The 15,249-nt window shown below is 42.3% G+C and overlaps 1 protein-coding gene and 1 pseudogene across 1 annotated transcript in view; one reads left to right on the top strand and one right to left on the bottom strand.

Moving 5' to 3' along the window:
• The window catches only part of LOC145396747 (splicing factor 3B subunit 3-like), a 37,609-nt gene extending 29,673 nt beyond the window's left edge, over positions 1-7,936 (bottom strand). Inside the window, exons 1-2 of the mRNA XM_080270032.1 lie at positions 7,819-7,936; positions 3,016-3,210 (exon numbers count right to left, since the gene is read on the bottom strand). Of these exons, the coding sequence (XP_080126158.1) occupies positions 3,016-3,210; positions 7,819-7,896 (273 nt within the window). The 5' untranslated portion in view covers positions 7,897-7,936. The remainder of the gene's footprint in view (positions 1-3,015; positions 3,211-7,818) is intronic.
• Positions 7,937-8,445: 509 nt separating this feature from the next.
• LOC145396932 (5S ribosomal RNA) lies at positions 8,446-8,564 on the top strand (annotated as a pseudogene).
• Positions 8,565-15,249: the final 6,685 nt, after the last annotated feature.

Raw genomic sequence — 15,249 nt, 5'->3', positions numbered from 1 at the left:
GAAGCATGCATAGCCTCCAACAGGATGAGCTGTGTATGGTAGATACGAGTAGTGGCCTCAGTCTGGACTTTGACTACTTGGTCAATGTGGTTGGCTGATTTCCCCACCTGGAAGTGTTATACAAGGCCGGCTACTGAGTCTTGGCCCCACATCACTCACATGGTAGAATATTCTGGGATGAGGTAATCACCCACCTAACAGCAACTTCTTTGGTGGACTTATGGGTGCTACACCTTGTCCAAGGGTGGCCTGGGACTACACTGGGCAGGAGTCCATCTTCCCTAAGCCAGGCACATGCTCCAGCCATATAGCCAGAGAAATATCTGTATAACTAGACAGCTCCAGCACACAATACTATTGATGCCCCCTCATGAAGGCATTTCTCAGCAGCCCCAAAGATATAGTAAGGGATATGCAGTAGTACAGTACAAACTCCCATCCATCCATCATCCAATCCTATGTTGCCCCATGAGGAGCGTAGAAGCCTGGGGTAGGCATGTTGGTCCCGACATTTAGGATGAGAGTGACCAGTCTTACTCAACCCTGAGCCACATTACATGAGCAATAAGCCCCAACCATCACTTGGTTATAAACCTGTGCTGGCTCAATCCAACTGGTGCACCCTAATTACTCACTAAACCAACAGGTGCCATAATTTGGTTATATAGTTACCAACCAGCATAGTAATTGGTTTTCTGGTATACAGGACACCAACTGGTTTGTCACTCAGTGTAGAGTCACCCATAGGCAGAAAGAAGACAAAAGAATGAAGGAAGGAAAGACAGAAGAAAGAGTGTACAGTCACCTGTACGCAGAAGGAAGAGGAAAAAATGAAGGAAAGACAGAAGAAAGAGTGTAAAGTCACCCATAAGCATTAGGAAGAGGAAAGAATGAAGGAAAGAAAGACAGAAGAGGAAGGAAGCAAGAGAGGAAAGGGCAGGCACCCAAAGCACCACTACATCGAGTGAATGGATAAACTCCCATGTCCGAAAATCCAGTTTCCAAAAATCTCCACTTTTCACAAATACTTTTTCCTGTGTTGGGGAATTTTTATATCACCTGCCCTTGCACAATCAGTGTGTTCTTTTTTCTACATGCATCTGAATAAATGATAAACTACTAATACAGTACTCAGTATTTCGTTGTACTTACTGCTCATGGTACTGTAAGCTGTGTTCTTTCATTATTTCTCCATAGTTACCATTTATTCTACGTTCCAGAATATTCCATTTTTTGTAATGCCTCTGGATCCAAGCATTTCAGATCTAAGAAGCTGTACTGTACTAACTCAAAGATCCTGGAGATTAGTCTTTTCACTGTATTCTTGCCATATGCTGACAATTTTGTTCAGCCTATGATACACTTTTTAAAATGGCGTCATTAAATATAGTATCAATATCAATAATTCCTCCAATCTGAAAGACCTTTTCTGAGCTACATAAAACTGTCTGGTAGCAGCATGATTAAAATAGTCACCTGTTGATTCTGTACTGGTTAAATGTGAACAGCTCTTGTAGCCATGATACCTTGATAGTAGGAATGAGAGAGGTACGGTATAAAAATGATTAAGTACATGATATAGAATGAATCATTTCTAAGTCTGGAACCATAATTACAAGCACGTGAGCAAGCGAAGCAAGCTAACGATGTTTACTCTCAATTAAGACTGGAAATGAGCGGCCTGACCCAGCCCGACAGCCATGCTAGGCAGAAGCTTATAACTTTACTCAAACGTGAAGTCAAGTTGAAATACTTTCTGCATGTAATATACTCATTCCATAAATTTTGTTACCAAATTAAAACTCACCCATAAAAGCATAGGAACCCCTTGGATTCTACAGTTTTCCATGGCAGCATTCAGCTCCAACTGGTGAACATCTCAATTGCAAAATGAAATTTAAAAAGATTTTCCACTGTAACACTGTGTTTTTTGGCATCAACTCTTGCATTTAATTATTGGAGATTCTGCCTAAAATTATATATCAGAAGGAGACTTTGATAACATGGTGATCACTCGCTCATCATGCACTCAAAAAGTGCACTTTACTGGTTTAATAGTCTATGCTGTAGCGCTGCTGTTGTTGCTAAAGGCTCAAATGTGAATCCAAAGCACTGCATAAACTCTGCCACTTCAACTGGGCACCCAAAATATCTTTTATTTGAGATTATACTGAACATGTGTCTGTTTTGTATGTGTGTGGTTCATGAAAAAGTAGAGAATCAATCACTCAGTCAAATGACACCATGCATCCTCTTTAGGAATTTCCATATTAAGGCTGGGTATGACACTGTTCATTTCTTCCATGGACTGGGAGCTAAAGTAAGTGTCAAAACCAGCCGATTACGAAACTATTGGGAAAAAAAAAAAAGTCTGAGATTATATCTATCATATCAATTATCTCTGCCTGGTCTTTGATTCTATTTACTTTTAACTATATGTTTCCATGTCTCCTGCTTAAGTGACAACTATGTGGTGTTATTTTCACTCCCATTTCAGTGCCCAACAAAAACTGCCTGACCATAACCTGTCATAATAAACATTAAAATCTTCCAAATATTCTTGCATAGACTACCAATTAGACTTTAGCTTTCAGCACTGCTTCACTGACCATTATTCTATCCATTAAGCCACACCTCAATCCACTTCTTATGTGAATGAATGTCCAACTTTAGGCACACATCTGACAGTCTGTTCCTCGAACACACCCGTCCTACATGCTCCATACCTTGATATTCCATCACTTCAGCACTAATACAAATGTTCACACTGAGTAAATGCTATGGCTGTTTCATTTGGGACTGGTGTAATTGCATTAGCATGACTGTTTTGATGACATGTCAAAGAGTCTGTTTCAACAAAATTCACATGGTAAAACTGTTTTCTGCCCCAGCCTGGGATCAAACCTGCATTCTTTCAGAGTACACCACCCCTCTAACCATCTGATTACCACCTACTCTCCCCCAGTATGAAATGCACCATCTTTAGCTGTGGAACCAAATCCTGCACTCACGCACCTGGTTAAAGACAGCACCCAGCTTCTCTAGGGCCAGAATACGGAGAGTGTTTGTGGAGATGGCAACGATACCCTCAGGACACTGCTCAGAAGAAAACCCTGCAGCATACTCCAGACTCTCGTATGACAGCGGGGTCAAGTGAAACCGGTTCTGGTAGTAGTAAGACAGCCACGACCGAGATGACATGGCCAGTACCTGCAGTATAGAATAAAAACAATTGCATAACTGTCATATTCACCATTATCATCATCATCACATTACCTTGCAACCCCATTTCATTAGCCTTATCATCATACAGACTTTTCATCCCACCTAGCGTGCTGGAGAAGGACAAAACCTTCATGCAGTGGCACTGATATAATAAGACAGCGTAGTTATATAAACATCCCTCAACTGCCTCCCTATCCCCCTAAAAGACAATAACAGACTGCAGGAGATGGGCAACTTTAGCATAGAGTCCACCAGGTTCACATTCAGATTAACATGGGACTACGACTACAATTCATTTAATGATGGAGTGAAGTATGAATTGTGGTAGGTGGGGGTACTCACCATCCACTCACTCTATGTAGTGCTGCTCTCAGGTGTCTGCCCTTTCCTCTCCTCCATCTTTCTTTCCTTCCATCCTCTTCTGTCTTTCTTTCCTTCATTCTTTCCTCGTCCTTCTGCCTACAGGTGACTTTACACTCCCTCTTCTATCTTTCTTTCCTTCATTCTTTCCTGTTCCTTCTGCCTGTGGGTGACTCTATACTGAGTGACAAGCCAAATGGTTTCCTGTACACCAGGAAATCTTTTACTACGCTGGGTGGTAACTACATAACCAAATTTTGGCGCCTGGTGGTTTAGTGGGTAAGTACAGAGCTCCAATCGGATTGAGCCACTGAAGATTTATATCCAAGGGATGGCTGGGGTTTATTGCTCATGTAATGCCACTCAGGGATGATTGAGGCTGGTCACTCTCATCTTAACCCCTAAAGACCTATGCCTCACGATTGTGCTTTTGTGTAATTTGACACACCAGCCTATCCCGTACGATCGATAAAGACACAAAAAACTGGGGGAGGGTAACTCCGCCCCTTTGGTGACGTATATGGGATCATACCAATGAGAGCTAGAGTGTCTGGGGTGGTATGGCGTGACTGGCCCCCAAAGATGGGGGAGAAGGAACCCTCCCCCACCACCGTCACTTTACCTCCCTCAGCCCCATTGCATCATCTCCACATTGTCCCCTCCCAACCAACCATACCCCAACACACCCACTACAGCTGTGTGTGCATAGCAACCCTTCTGCCCTCTTCCTCCTCCCCCCCTCCCTCCTCCCCTATCCCTCCCTCCTCCTCCCCCTTCCAACTACATACACTCCACCTCCACTTTTCACCTGGCTTGTTTTGTTGCTATGGGCATGTACCAGACTGACATTTCATGCCTAGGGAACATTTCACATTGACATTGGTTATGTATATATAATTATTTACCGTAAATACAGTAATGAATTTTCTATACATTTTCTATTTTTGCCCATGGGGGATTGGTAACTTTTTTGCATCTTTGATGGGCGATTGTGCAATAACTATTTGGTCAATTTGGCTGAAACATACATTTTCAGGTGCGTAAATTCAGCCTCTTGAAATGTGGAAGAAAAATTTTTACCCTGGTGAAAGTCGAAAAATCAACACTGTTTTGTGGCTGGAGAGAGAGATCTGCTGAGCAAACTGCGTTCTTTAGGAGTTAAATGTCAGGACCAACTTGCTTTGCCCCTGGCTCCTACACTCTTTATGGGGCAACGTAGAATTGGATGATGAATTAAAGAATGAATGATGTGAAGCATGAACCAAAAAAAACAGGAAAAAAAAGTACAAAGGTGGGAGACCTCTAAAAGCCATGCCCAAGAACATCCAAAAAGTCATTATCTCAAAATACAACCTCTGCCTCATAGATCTAACTATCTGTACTATTTTCTTTATCAATAGTTTCACATACACAGTATGGTACTGTATATGAAAATCTATCCCTTGGCATTGGACAAATAACACCATCCTCATAACCCTTGCATACTGTAGAAGGCAACAAAGAGAGGCAGCAATGGAGACCAGGAAACCATCTCCCCTTAAAACCTCTGACACAGCAATTTCAGTACTATACCCTCCCATTCCTACAGATATGAGTGTGTCAATGTTCCACAATGAAATATTAAATGCTGTCATGTACAAGAGTCTTCCTAGCATTTCACCTCCTCTTACTTTCCAGTACTGATTAATATTCCTCAGTTGTGAGAGGCTTACTATGCTTCTCTGTCCTCTGATGATTCTCTTTGATTTGACGCATTAGGGAGGAAAGTACAAGACATGCCCTAGGTGTGAAGTAGACTGTGGAATAGCAAGAAAACTTTTGTCCCTGATTATTTATCTACCTGTCTATCGGCCCACAGCTAAGCTACACAATGCCAATATTTAATGCAACAGTGACCAGTGTAAAGTAGACTGTGGAACTGCAAGCAAACTTTTGTCCCTGATTATTAATTTATTTACCTATCTATGGGCCCATTACTAAGCTACACAATCCCAATATTTAATGCAATAGGCTCACTTGCCAAGTTGCACTATGTAAGCAACAAATATCCATGGGTCACATCCAGTTGGAGTAACTTGACCCAAAAGACCACAGGCATTATTTGGTTATAAGGTTATCACCCAACACAGTAAAAATTATTTCCTGCATTACAGGAAACCATTTGGCTTCTCAGTCAGTGTAGTCACCTGAAGGCAGTACTATATCAAGTGAGCAGTTGGTGGGTGCTGCCACCTACCACTATTGCCTCTGACTGTACAGTCATGAGAAAAACTATCGTTACCCCCAGGAATATTTGATGCGAAACGAACGTTAGCTGGGCTATGTGGGCGGGTCCTTGCTGTTCGCCCCTCCCCAATCTAGTGTTGCCATATCACAATTCCATCACAAGAGCTGGAATAATGAGCAAGAATGAGCCATATGACGGGGAAGTATAGAGGACATGTTTGAGTTACCCTCAGCGCCACGCCGGAGATTAATTATGAAACTCAGCACGTTTATTATTTTCCTACTATTCAACACTTATTATCTATAGAATACAACAATTAAATTATTTTGAAGTGTATTAAATCTATAGGCATCGACTTTTTTTTTTTTTTTTTTTTTTTTTTTTTTTTTTTAATCTCTTGCAGGGGTGCACGAGTTCATTTGTTTGCTTTAGATGGGTGGTTAAATGCCTCAGATGGATGCTTCAGTTAGTGGCATCCATTCGTCTATGCCTACAGGTTGTTTTGGAAGCAGCGGGTGGGTATACAAAATGTTAAAGCAATGAAACTGAACACGTATTATTATTTTCCTTCTACTCAACATTTATTATATGTAGAAAGCAATACATATCATTATTACATTGAAATTTACTAACTTGGCTTGTATTGGCTGAATTACTACCATACGTCTGGCATGGGTGCACATACTCATTGCCCATCTGCATGTGTGTTGCTGATGCTACACCATTCAGTTATATTGTTATTTGATGAATTCATTGTCGGATAAAAAAAACGTATTGTCTCTATGCACAGAGGCCAAACAATCTAATTAGCTTGTATTACCTCTAGCACAAATTCTAATATCTGTGTCTCACATAACCAATATTGACGGGTATGCGGTACAAACTTCCTGTCCTGTCATTCCATGACACTTCGTCGTTGCGTCATAGTGCATGGCTCTGAAAGGTAATGACAGTTTTTCTTGTGACTGTACATGTTAATGATAATAGCTTCCTTCACATCTATATTCTATTATTCTATCCATCAATCCAACACGCATCATCCAGTCCTATACTGTTCCATCAGTAGCCGAGCCAAGACATTTTAGATGACTGATGAGTTTGAGAGAGTGTGTAAGAAACGGAATCTAAAGGTGAATGTAGGGAAGAGTAAAGTGATGGTCTTTGAGAGAGGTGAAGTCAGTGAATGTAGAGCGAGGTTGGATGGTGAGGAATTGGAAAATGTGAGTACGTTTAAGTACTTGGGTAGTGTGATGAGTAAGGATGGAGGTTTGGAGGGTGAAGTGCTTGAAAGGGTACAGCAGGGAAGAAAGGTTGCTGGTTCTTTGAAAGCAGTGATAAGAAACAGGGAAGTGAGCATGGAAGTGAAAAAGTTACTACATGACAGTATTGTGATACCAACTCTAACGGACGGAAGTGAAGCTTGGACGTTGTTGGAAGGACACAAGTCAAGAGTGAGAGCAGTGGAAATGAGTTATTTAAGAGGAGCCTGTGGAGTCACATGGAGAGACAGGCTGACGAATGAGGATATAAAGCAGCATTGTGGTGTTGATGTGGATGTGATAGGAAGTGTTATGAGGAACACACTGAGGTGGTTTGGCCATGTGGAGAGGATGGAAGGTGAAAGACTGACGAAGAGAGTGTATGTGTGTGAGGTGGAGGGGGGAAGAGGGAGGGGAAGGCCGAGGATGAGATGGAGGGATGGGGTGGAGAGGTATATGAGAGAGGGGGGTGTGAGCTGGGAGCAGGGCAGTGAAATGGCAGGGGACAGGGTGACTTGGAGGCGATTTGTTTGTGGCCACCCCAAACGGGATTGAGGCGTCTGGCAATAGATAGATAGATAGATTTGTTGCTCACTCTTAAATAGCAGTGTGTGTGCAATAGGTACAACCAAAAATGCCTCAAAATTAGCCCCTTATAGGATACATCAGATTGAAACTCACTAAACCACCAAGCATCACCATAATAAAAAACTATCTGAAATATTACGGAAAATGTATTGTACTGACACTCTCGTTGCCCTGCATGATGATCCTGAAGAGCTTGACAGGCCTGGATCCCAAGTAGCGGGTCCGTGTGTCAGACATGTCACCAGTCACAGCATCCAGCACTGTACGCAGCAATACACCATTCTAATAAAACAGAAAGAAAAAAATGCTTGTTACCCTCTTTCAGGATTACCTAATAACACAAAGTACAATAATGAATTCCTTGAATCCAATGACGCATGTTCTAGCATATTCTTGCTACCACCAGCTGATAATTACTCCATTTAAAATGGACATCTAGTTGTGAAGGGATGAATTACAGAACCTTCCTGTCACGGGGTTTTTATAATATCACGGAAATTTTGGAATAAAATGCTTTAAATATTATTTAAATTGATAATAATATTCAATAATACTGAAGAGCAGAGACAATGACTGTCTTGCTACATCAAGCAACGATTACTTTACGCTGGCTTAGCACGATTCTCTGAGAACAAGAATTTATAAACTTTCTCAACAGTACACAGCAGAGACTAATTACTCACGAATGCTGAATTAGTACTGTTAGCCTCTGGAGAAAGTTACTTCACCCCTGACAATAAATAACTAATACTAATAATAATAACATCAGGTTCTTGCTGATGCATTAACTCCTGGCACACCACGTTGAGTACACCGCTTCCCGTTCGATCAGCGAAGTTAAGCAACGTTGGGTCTGGTTAGTACTTGGATGGGTGACCGCCTGGGAACACCAGATGCTGTTGGCATCCCTACGTCTAGTGGGGTTGGTGGAGGATTAGTGCCCCTCCCTGTAAAACAATTAACTCTAAGCCCTTGGCCACCCTGTCTGGGATACATGGCGTCTGGCAATGAATGAATGAACAACGGATTTTAAGTTAATACAACAAGACTGGTCTAAGTACCAGTTATGAATAGTAAAACGTTTATGCAAGCTAGGAGCTGTATGGAAAATAAGCTTAATTATGGAGAAATGAAACAAGATTTTACTTTACATTGAGCTCAAGAAAGGAACTGTTAAATTTATTAATCACAAAAAATAAATTTAACGTTACAATTCAAATCAAATTAAATGAGACGCACTCACTCACTCACACAAAAGCTAAATACTTACGCCTAGGAAAAACACCTTAACTAAGCTCTTAAACTAGGATTATACAAAAGGAAATACCGGTCGATGAATGCTATGTATCACCCGAGGGGTGGGAGGACTGGATTAACTGTCTCAGTGAAGCTTGGGTGCTAGCGACCTCTCACACTTCTTGGAGCACAGGACCTTCCTCCGTCACAACAAACACTAGACTGAATTCAAATAATGCATAGGAAGGACGCACAGGCCACCGGAAGAAGGCGTGGCTAACGGTTGAGGAGAGCATGGGCGAACAATAAAGAAACAATTGTATCGCTCAGTAGAGCACTTAGTGACGTGCATTAAATCGGTCACTTTTAAACAGTGACGAATGTTTTGAAAAGTATACCCCGAAATGGAGGGAGAAACGGTTAGCTGAGCGATACACAGTGAGTTTTCCACTAATAGTTCGTGGCTTCTCACAAAACGGAAATGTCGCGAATTGATTCGTGACATTACGCCCCTGCAAAATTAAATTTTTTCCTTATGGGAAAAAATTTGTGGATATATATATATATATATGTACACATCCTAAGTCATTCACACAAGATTCACACTGTGGTGTGTGTGCTATCCTGCTACAGGAGAAAGTCGCAGTCGCCAGTGAGCGAAAAAACCTCGTATTTACATTAATAAAAGCAAGCTTGAGGGAAAAACTCCGTGACGACGGTGAAAATCCTGTACTCAGGTCAAACTGAGCGAAAATTCGCTACATTTACACTGACAACTAATTGTTGTGTAGCGTGGTGTATGTAATACACGGTGTAGGTGTGACAGTTGTAGTGTAACTGTACCTACGTGTAAAATGACACAGCAAATAATAATATGGCGACGACGAAGGCAGAGAAGAGGCGGCAGCGTGCGGCAGACGATCAGCTGGCCCGCACAGCAAAACTGCTACCCCCATTGCTGAACTTGCAAAACCAATTGAGGTGGAGCATCAAAAGTGTCAATGAAACAAAATTTTATCATGTTACAATTACTCTCTGCCTAGCAGTCAGTGCTACGACGTACATTCGAGGTCGCCATTAATTATAGCACACAATTATGGTCGGCAAGTTGAGAATCCTTGTGCAAACTCGGGTCTTCCATAGCCTCGAACTGCACACGGGTCCTCAACCTGTGCCTTAACCTACAGTTCTTATATTAATATCGGGGAGCTGAGAATCCTTGTGCAAACTTGGGTCTTCCATAGCCTCATGTCGCCTTTGCGGAGTCTCTCTCGAACTCCCCCTTAACCTAGTACTTATATTAGTACCGGGGAACTGAGAATTCTTGTGCAAACTCGGGTCTTCCATAGCCTCAAGTCGCCTTTGCAGAGTTCTCACTTCCCCCTTAACCTACAATACAATACTTATATTAGTACCGGGAAGCTGAGAATCCTTGTGCAAACTTGGGTCTTCCATAGCCTCAAGTCGCCTCTGCGGAGTTCTCTCTCGAACTTCCCCCTTAACCTACAGTACTTCTATTAGTACCGGGAAGCTGAGAATCCTTATGCAAACTTGGGTCTTCCATAGCCTCAAGTTGCCTCTCAACTTCCCCCATAACTTACGGTACATAATATGTATGTACAGGCCCTGGACATAATGTGTCCTGTGGGGCCAAGGGGCGAGACGTCAGGTCTGCACCCACTTCACCACTACCCTGTCTCTCAACTGTCTCAGAGATTACGGGTGTGGTTACAAATGGCACAGGAAGGGCATGTCCCTGATTAGTGGTGATACTTTGGCACACACTGCAGGAACGGACAAAACTATCTATGTCCCGTCCCATCCCTGGCCAGAAAAAGTCAGCTCGGATACGGCCCTGGGTCTTCCTTTTGCCCATGTGACCTCCTGAGGCTGAACAATGACCCCATTGTAACACTGGTAGGCGGTACTTGGCGGGAACGACAAACTGCAGTCAAACCTCGCCCTCGGGTGTTCGTGACTCACGGTAGAGCCGTCCTTGTTTGCGAAGGAACTTGGCTCGACCTCCCCGTGAATACTTAATCACTCGACCCTTTTGTTTGTTCCGCACAGCAGCAAGTGTCGGGTCAGAATGTTGTTCTTGTACAACAAGTTGACTACACATCAGATCTTGCGGCGATTCAATGATCACTGGGGTGACACAATCTGGAGCCTCAGCCATGGCTCGTGTTACCGCAGCAGCCGAAGTCTGAGTAGCGTCATGTTTGGTGCAACTATCCTTGACACCACGAATATTTCCAATGATGAGGTCAAATAAAGGTTCTGGCATGACAACTGCAAGTGTCATACCAGTATAAAATGGAGATGCCACCTGGATACATGCCTCAGGGAACAATCTCACTGATCCATCAATAAGGTTTGCATGGATCTGTTGACCTGTATACTGCTCAGGCCGAACTAAACTCTGCTTAACAGAGCAACCTGAGGAACCATTGTCTCTCAGGACCTTCACAGGAATGTCTCCCACAAACCCTGGCTGAACAAGGAAGGTACTGTCACCTGTGGTGGGGCCTGTGGAGGAAGCAGCTAGCCACTCATGAGGCTGCTGAATTGATGTGGCAAACATTGTGCCTTGTGAGTTATAAGATGGAACATTGGCCATCTGTGGAGGGGGGTTCACTGTCACTGTGGGACTAGTGAACTGTGGGGAAGTACCCACACTGGTAGGGACGTGACCACCAGGCTGCTGCTGAGGAATGAAGGCTGCATTCGCTTCCTGCCTCTTTTGAGCTGGTGGTGAAAAAGTTTGTCCCGACGTTCGGTTGCGTGGCTGATACTGCTGCTGGTTAGGGTACTTGTTGTACCTCTTCCACTCAGGCTTCTGAGTGTTTTGCCCCTGGTCCTTCCACTGCGGTTTTGGACCTTGACCATTACTCTGAGAACGGCCTTGGTGCTGGGATTCAGTCTGAGACGACTTCCCAGACTTGGCAGTATCTTTTCTGCTCCAGGTGTTTTGCTTACGAGCTTGATACCCGTATGCAGTAAAGAATGCGTCAGCCTTCTCTGCCATTTGGCTGGCATCTTTCACCTGGCAGATCTTAAGCTGTGCTATGAGCTCAGTAGGCCACGACCTCTCTAGCTGTGTATGCAGCATAAGGTCAATTATCCCCTCACGCGTGGAAGGAGTTTCATCTTTCTCCATCCACTCATTTAAGTAAGCTGTGAGACGATCAAGGAACTGAACAGCTGTCTCCTTGTCTTGGAGACGAGCTCGCATGAACTGAACTTTGGCGTCGTCTACTGTGAGACCATACGCCTTAATGAGAGCAGCTTTCATCATCTCATATGTGAGATTGTCTCCACGAATTCTGTGGAGAATATCGAGGGCAGGGCCCTCAAATAGGCTAAGAAACTGAAGCCGCTTAGCTGCCTCATCCAGTTGATATAAGTCTGCCATGTCCTCAAAACGAGCTATGTACGGCTCGATTCGCTCGCTTTCCTTGTATGAAGGAAGCTTGATGCGTGGGGTCGCCAGGACATGTGCAGGGAGAACGCTCGTGGAGCTTGGACCAACTGCACCAAACGTGTCTGAAGCCAAGGAATCTCGCTTGAGCTTCAGCACTTCAAGTTCATGTTTTCGTTCTTTGTCTTGTTGTTCACGCTCGTATTCGCGCTGTTCTCGCTCTTGTACTAGCTCGTGTTCGCGCTGTTGTCGTTCATATTCGCGCTGTACTCGCTCATATTTGCGCTGTTCTCGCTCGTATTCGCGTTGTTCTCGCTCACGTTCACGAGCGTCTTTCTCACGTTCTTGCTCGTAATTAAACCGTGAGAGAACGTAACTCTGTATTTTCTCTGGGTCAGTGAGACCCATATCTTTGGCTTCCTGTACATAAGCACTGGCTGCCATGGTGCTAATTTATTAAGCAAACGAAACTGAGCACTGACTGCTTCGCAAACGAATGCTAATAATATAAATAAAGAATACAGACACAAGCTAGTGGTGACCAGTCTTATCTAGTTAACTGGCAAAGAATAAATCAAAAATGTAAATGACTGGGAAAACTCAATAATAAACACAATGGGTACACCGACTTCCCAGGAGCGAATAAAATCGTCTGGCGTTACCAAAAATAAACTAGAGTTAAGTACTCTATTGATTAATAAAGCAAAAACTCACTTGCTAAATTAACGGTAAACACCAGTAAACTTGTGCCTATAAACTTTAATTATAAATACCTAAATATGAATGAGTGAGCACTATCTCGTGAATAGCTTTATAGCTAGGAGTTAATATCCTGGAATGAGGTCGCCAATTGTCACGGGGGTTTTTATAATATCACGGTAATTTTGGAATAAAATGCTTTAAATATTATTTAAATTGATAATAATATTCAATAATATTGAAGAGCAGAGACAATGATTGTCTTGCTACATCAAGCAACGATTACTTTACGCTGGCTTAGCACGATTCTCTGAGAACGAGAATTTATAAACTTTCTCAACAGTACACAGCAGAGACTAATTACTCACGAATGCTGAATTAGTACTGTTAGCCTCTGGAGAAAGTTACTTCACCCCTGACAATAAATAACTAATACTAATAATAATAACATCAGGTTCTTGCTGATGCATTAACTCCTGGCACAACGGATTTTAAGTTAATACAACAAGACTGGTCTAAGTACCAGTTATGAATAGTAAAACGTTTATGCAAGCTAGGAGCTGTATGGAAAATAAGCTTAATTATGGAGAAATGAAACAAGATTTTACTTTACATTGAGCTCAAGAAAGGAACTGTTAAATTTATTAATCACAAAAAATAAATTTAACGTTACAATTCAAATCAAATTAAATGAGACGCACTCACTCACTCACACAAAAGCTAAATACTTACGCCTAGGAAAAACACCTTAACTAAGCTCTTAAACTAGGATTATACAAAAGGAAATACCGGTCGATGAATGCTATGTATCACCCGAGGGGTGGGAGGACTGGATTAACTGTCTCAGTGGAGCTTGGGTGCTAGCGACCTCTCACACTTCTTGGAGCACAGGACCTTCCTCCGTCACAACAAACACTAGACTGAATTCAAATAATGCATAGGCAGGACGCACAGGCCACCGGAAGAAGGCGTGGCTAACGGTTGAGGAGAGCAGGGGCGAACAATAAAGAAACAATTGTATCGCTCAGTAGAGCACTTAGTGACGTGCATTAAATCGGTCACTTTTAAACAGTGACGAATGTTTTGAAAAGTATACCCCGAAATGGAGGGAGAAACGGTTAGCTGAGCGATACACAGTGAGTTTTCCACTAATAGTTCGTGGCTTCTCACAAAACGGAAATGTCGCGAATTGATTCGTGACAAATCCAATTTGAAAATTTCATCTCAGCTCAATAAAGCTGTGTCCAAACAACAACAATAAACTTAATACATCATAATAATGAAGGGGTCAAAATAATGTCACTTAAGTATACTGCTGTTCAGAGAGAGAGAGAGAGAGAGAGAGAGAGAAATAATTTTTTTTTTCTCTCTCTCTCTCTCTATAAGTATACATTTAAAATGACTATGATACTGAATCACAGAAAATAAGTTAATTAAATACTTCTATACCAACAAACTTTTAACCATTTCAGTGAAACAATATAGTCTTCTGGTACTGTTCATGGTTAAATACTGATTTTACCATTCTCCTTTTTTTTTTTTCCCCCCCTTTTTTTTAATAGCAGAACAAGAAGGAAAAACGAATAAAAAAAAAAAAAATCCATACACCAGATTACTGGTGTCCTCCATTCATAAAATATCTGTAACAGTTGGACTTGAACAGCTGTAGGTTGAAGTTTGGAGAGAAACAACTCTGGGGAAGTGAGTTCCAAAGAGATGCAGTTCGGGGAATGTAAGAATTCTGATAGGTAGAAGTTCTGCAATATGGCTGAGTGACGTTCCAGTCGTGATCGCTACCAGATGCCTGTGTAGCATGAGGGATGGCATGGAGAGGTGGCACATTGGACACAACTTCGTCTGAGCATTTGCCATAAAAATATCTGTAAAATAATGCAAGGGAGACAACATTCCTTCTTACTTGTAGTGGAGGTAGTTTATTTATAATAGCAAGGTTATTAATAATTACAGCAGCTTTGTTTTGAATTTTGTCTAGTTATTCTAATGCAACCTCTCCATATCCATTCCACAAGGGTGAGCAACATTCAAGCTGACAGCACACATGACTCTTATAAATTAAAGCTAACTGCTTGTCAGCGAAGAAGTTATGGACTCTGTACAATAAACTAAGTTTCTTCGAGGCAGTTTCATTAAGTGATTTGACATGAGAGGTCCAGCTGAGGGCATTGTTAAGTGTGATGCCGAGAATCTCAATACTTTTGGAGATGGGAATATTG

The sequence above is a fragment of the Coenobita brevimanus genome, chromosome 39 (assembly GCF_032717465.1).
Source record: "Coenobita brevimanus isolate Jiangsu-jjx chromosome 39, ASM3271746v2, whole genome shotgun sequence".
Lineage (NCBI taxonomy): Eukaryota > Metazoa > Arthropoda > Malacostraca > Decapoda > Coenobitidae > Coenobita > Coenobita brevimanus.
This window is presented reverse-complemented; position numbering and strand designations above follow the sequence as displayed.